General features: G+C 35.2%; 1 protein-coding gene across 2 annotated transcripts; it reads left to right on the forward strand.

Moving 5' to 3' along the window:
- Positions 1-301: 301 nt before the first annotated feature.
- LOC106915450 (polymeric immunoglobulin receptor-like) lies at positions 302-4,726 on the forward strand. 2 transcript variants are annotated; one of them, XM_014983045.2, is made up of 9 exons: positions 302-869; positions 1,237-1,557; positions 1,747-2,040; positions 2,670-2,769; positions 2,910-3,001; positions 3,107-3,141; positions 3,384-3,440; positions 3,543-3,608; positions 3,918-4,726. In XM_014983045.2, exons 1-9 carry the CDS (start codon positions 824-826, stop codon positions 3,978-3,980), a joined length of 1,074 nt encoding a protein of 357 aa, XP_014838531.2. In that variant the 5' UTR covers positions 302-823; the 3' UTR covers positions 3,981-4,726. The 2 variants fall into 2 exon arrangements, with proteins under 2 accessions (XP_014838531.2, XP_087869183.1); XM_088013057.1 differs by having other exon boundaries at positions 2,691-2,769.
- The last annotated feature ends 440 nt before the right edge of the window (positions 4,727-5,166 follow it).

Genomic DNA, 5,166 nt, shown 5'->3' on the forward strand with positions numbered 1-5,166 from the left:
AGACCAAACCCTTTGAAAACAAGAAAAAACAAACACCCATGGCAAATAAGTCACATTTGTTGCCAGTTATGGTGCTGAATTTTAGCTACAGTCACTCGTCTTTATTTCATCTGCATACCCTCGTACATTTAGGTGCTACAATGTGGCCGGATGATATTCTATTTGTGCAAACAAGGAAATGAACAGGTGCATCTAGTAAAGTGACCAGAGAGTGCACAGGCTTTCTCATCAAGTCTGTCTTTCTGTGGTATTTTAATGTGCAACAACAGACAGGCTGATGATTGATTAAATATATCAATCATCAGCCTAACACATGTATTTATGTAATTAAACATTGACTTCTGCTTTGCAAAACTGCAGGTTTACAGGCAAACCGAATCAAACGTGCAGTTTTGCATTTTCACACATTGTCTTTACTTTTATCGTTCTTCAGACGGAAATCTACATTTACATTTTTAGAACCCATTAGGATATTAGTCAGTTGATCTAAATTTGAACCGCCCATGTCTCAACACTTCACATGAGTTTAAAGCGCAATATCAGATTTGCAACAGGAAAAGGCTTAAATAAAACTCTTTTGACACCTCAACTAAAATTCCAACTCTGTTGTAATTTGCTGTGCTTAAAAACAGAGGAAAAGAAAATGTTAAAAGCAGACACATTGTGTCACGATGACAAACTAAACGAACATAAAATAGGGGTAGCTTAAATATCCATATTGAAGATGTGGTGGTTAACATGTAAATGACATTTTAAACATCAAAACAGGGAAGTAGTGAGTCAGTGTTACTGAACCAGTTGCTGCAGCTGTTCGCACATCGATATGGCTGTTTCTCTGAGCTTTCTTCTTATTCTACCTCTGATAACAGGTCAGTGGCTTCACATTACACTTTGTTTATAATTTGCAGACATTTTATTATCTTTGTAACCCAAAGCTGGCCGTATTGATATCAGTTTTCCTTTTTGTGTTTTGGAGATATCTATGAATTCACATGTCAGGTGACAACTGCCCACAGATGACTATGTCTCCTTCACTGGAGCATGTTCCTGCTGATCTTGAAATTATTTAATTTATAAAAGCATAAACAGAAAATCATCAGTGAAAAGTGCAGCTTCAGTCTCAATGCTCTACCAAAATATTTTTGCCTTCAGCAACTAGTTTTTTTTTTTTCATGTTTCATGAATATGAGTGATATAACATGCTAAACATATTTCACAGTATCTTTTTCTCCCCAGGAAGTGAAAGTGTGAAGACAATCAGTAAGGTCTCAGTGAAGGCAGGAGCTTCAGTCTCTATCCCCTGTTCGTATGACGGAAAATACAAAAATCATGTGAAATATCTATGTAAAGGATATGTTTGGAGTAGCTGCACATATGAAATTAGAACAGACTCACGACGGGAAACAGGAAAGTATTCAATCTCTGAGGACAAAAGTCAAAGAATTTTCACTGTTACCATAAAACAGTTAACAGCTGACGACACTTATTACTGGTGTATTGTGGAGATCAATAATGGAGCTGATATCGGGGAGCGCTTTCTGCTGTCAGTCACCACAGGTAGGCTGTGTTTCTGAATGCACATTTCAAACATGTGTAAACAAGAATAAAATAATGACATGAAAGAAAATGAAAAGGCTCATAATTATAATTTTTATTCTATTATATTATTAGTCAAAGCAAAAAATAACTTTTTAAAATTTAAAGGATGTCAGATAATGTGTTTATTACTATTTGTTTCCCATCAAGGTACACCCATCCTCTCGGTGGCAGATCAGAATGTGATTGGATATATTGGAGACAAAATAACCATAAACTGTAGCTACAGAGACTCTGGAGGAGTAAGGTGGTGTAAGCTGGGCAGCACATGTGTGACTGTGTCTGGAAATATAGATGGAACAGCAGTAATCGTCAACACAGCCATCAGGAATGTAATCAGTGTAACTATGAGTGGACTGAAGCCAGAGAGCGGTGGTTGGTATTACTGTGTCAAAGGAGATGTTCAGATGCCAGTTCACCTGACTGTGACTGTCAAACCCACTGGTAAGTGATATACAGACTGTAATTAAATAGAGATGGGTGAATATATCAGCTAAATATTTGTGTCTGCTAATTTTCAGCTCCCTATGTTCTCATGTTTAATCATACCAACAACTGACGGCAGTCGTTAATCTTTTCCTTGTGTGTCCTGGTTATGTCGCACTAACGTAGCTCTAAAAATGACATAATTAATGTATATAAAGGATACTGTTTCAACAACTCTAACGGCTGTTCCTTCAGCAGTTTGTTGATGTCAATTTAAATATTTTTTATCACATATTTTATTTATTGGAGAAGTCGTAGGTGTTGCTTTCTTGATATATTCACACATAAATATGCACTTTTTCAGTGACTGACGGTAAACAGCTCACATATTCAATAGGCGTTAATTATTGTTGATAAAAGATGATTCATTGTTTCGCTAACATGAAAAAATAGCATCTAAATTCACTATTTGCTGTTGATAATATAATCATTCTTATTATTTTGCATTGATGATGTGGCAGAATTTCACAGTCAATGCATTACTACTTGTATAGATTGGAGTAACATCCCAACAGAGACCAGGGTTAATAATTTTCATGTTACTGATATGAAATATTCATGACATGATATTCTCATTTGTACTGTAGTTGCAACAACTACAACAGTAGTTACAACAACTACTGTAGCTCCAACAACTACTGTCACAGAAGCAAGAGGAAATGCAACAACAGTTCAGAAAGAAAACAGGTTAGCACGCTTCAATGCTGCACTTTTGAGCACGGTGATTATTAGTTGCTTGCTCAAAAACCGTCCTTTCAACATCGTCTTAGTTTAAGATATTATCATTATCTCCTGATCTGGAATTCGAATAACAATGTGTGTTTCAGTTCTCCTCTGATGATCCTCGCCATCCCTCTGAGTGTGCTGATCTTCATTGTCATTGTTGCCTTATCAATCCTGTTTGTGCTCAGAGGAACCAGTAAGTCTGACCGGACATCTGCCGCCATTTGGTTTACAATAAATGAATTCAGATCGTTTAACTGTGTAAAAAAGGAATAATTAACCGCAATTAAATGTTTCACAGAACGTGTCAAAATCAAGGATTCAACAGCCTCAAAAGTAAGTCGTATGTAAAATTAAATGACTTTGATAAGGTGTCGAGGTGTTAATGATTAATTATCTCTATTTTTTTTATCAAAGGCATTGATTTCTGTGGACAATTTGTCATTAACAGAAATGCTTTACTGTCTGCTTACATTAAAAACTTATGTAAGCAGTTTTTAAAGTAAGCAGTTTTTTAAAGATCAGCTATAAAGTAAAGCTGATCTTGTCTAATGATATTTTAATTCGTCAATTTACAGAATGAAGGGGATTTAACATACGCAGAAGTCTCTTTCAAGAAAAACAAGGCAGCTCAGGTAAGCTGGTACTAATAAGTATTTGAATCTTTACAGTTTGTTGTAATAAAATTTTCAATACGGAAATAAACTAAAACTGCGTTATTTCTGTTTGAAACACAGGCTGCAAGTGATGCCGATGTGACCTACAGTTCTGTTGTTCCTGTCAAGAAACAGAGTGCGAGAAGGGTAATTATTCAGAGACGACGTGTAAACGCATCACTTTTTAAAAAAACCTGATCAGCTACATGATTCTTTGCAATTGTTTGTCATAGTTTATATGTGTACAACGCCAAATACTGTTAAACTCTCATTTGTATATCCACCTGAAAAACACGACAGAGTATGCAAAGTTTAAAAAAAAGACCAAAATAACTTTTAACATAAAAAACAAAAATGTTTCTATTTTTGAGGTCCGACTGGTTTATGCTTCACGTATGTTTGAAAATACGTCTCACATTTTAGGATTTCCCTCTGACCATTATTTTTCATTTACAGAGTGAAGGAAAAGATGAGGATGTTACATACAGCACAATCATTCGTCAGAAGCAAAACGTTTAAATCTATCAGAAATGCTTTCCTTTTCCTTGTGACTAAGGGCTAACCGATATTGTCTGTCACCACAAGTGTGAAACACTGACTCAGTGCCCCTGACCATGTGTTTTATTTTATTTTATTTTATTTATTTTTACATTGAGTATACATGTTTATATGCTTATGCTCAGGTGGTGAAAAACTAGCCACTTTCTCAGCAAGTGTAGCTTTTTATTATATGTGACACCTTTTGTTGCTTCCAAGTATGATCTTGTTGAGGATAGAAGCAACACCTCAGAAAATGGAAAAAATATGAGGATATTTTCAATATTTGAATTGACTTTTACATAAGAAGTTAAATGTGTAAATGCCATTGTTGTTATCTATAATCGTTTAGTAGGATGATTTGCATGAGGTGTTGCTAAGTTATGATCTATGTAAATCTGGAATAATCAAGGCTGAATCCCTAATCTTAACAAATAAAACTGTAGATTTGACCATGATGAGGTGTATTGTTGTTGCAACCTTTCCCCATGCCTAACTGAACTAAAAAGCTACCTTAATGTTTTTTTTTTTCTGTTATTTTTGGACCACATTTGATCATTTCTTCCTTAAAATGCCAAGTTTATTTAAAAAAAATAGTTGGGTCATCTATGAAATTATCACAACATTCAAATCATGTAGCTCAAACATTGTTTAGTTCTTAATCTGTCCGATAAGTTTGATAATGATTTATTTATTTTTTTGTAACAGAATAAAGTTAATGTGGAGAATTTGTGCGTGTTCTGTTGTGTGTTATGATTAGGTTACAGAGGACAGGACTTTCCCAGGGCAGCATTCATGCAAGACCCACTGCTGGACAGAATTACAAAATGCTGTTTTTATACAAGGTGCAATTTTGTATGTCTCACTGGGAAACTTTTGAGACAACCCTTAATCATGTTAAAAGAGGAACTCTACAAATAATAACATAGCTCATTGTGACAACACCCTCATCACTGATAAAATGAAACAAGCAATAAAAATAAAAAATGTTTCTGCAATCCATTGACTGATCATGTACGGTTTGTACTTGGGGCGGAACCCCATATGATGTCATTTATAACAATTCAGAAAATTTAAGGCAGCTAGGTATTGACCAGACACACCCTCCCACCCTGTAACACCAACACTAACTTGTCTGGTGTCAACAGTGGCAGTGACAATCATTTCT

The sequence above is a fragment of the Poecilia mexicana genome, unplaced genomic scaffold (assembly GCF_051168715.1).
Source record: "Poecilia mexicana isolate PSO_F unplaced genomic scaffold, ASM5116871v1 scaffold_15, whole genome shotgun sequence".
In the NCBI taxonomy this organism is placed as follows: Eukaryota; Metazoa; Chordata; class Actinopteri; order Cyprinodontiformes; family Poeciliidae; genus Poecilia; species Poecilia mexicana.

Excerpts from the sequence above, each read along its gene's own strand:
- LOC106915450 (XM_014983045.2), top strand. The coding sequence starts at position 824 with ATGGCTGTTTCTCTGAGCTTTCTTCTTATTCTACCTCTGATAACAG. Across the intron at positions 870-1,236 it reads TATTCTACCTCTGATAACAG|GAAGTGAAAGTGTGAAGACA; the intron begins GTCAGTGGCTTC and ends TTTTCTCCCCAG. Across the intron at positions 3,609-3,917 it reads AGAAACAGAGTGCGAGAAGG|AGTGAAGGAAAAGATGAGGA; the intron begins GTAATTATTCAG and ends TTTCATTTACAG.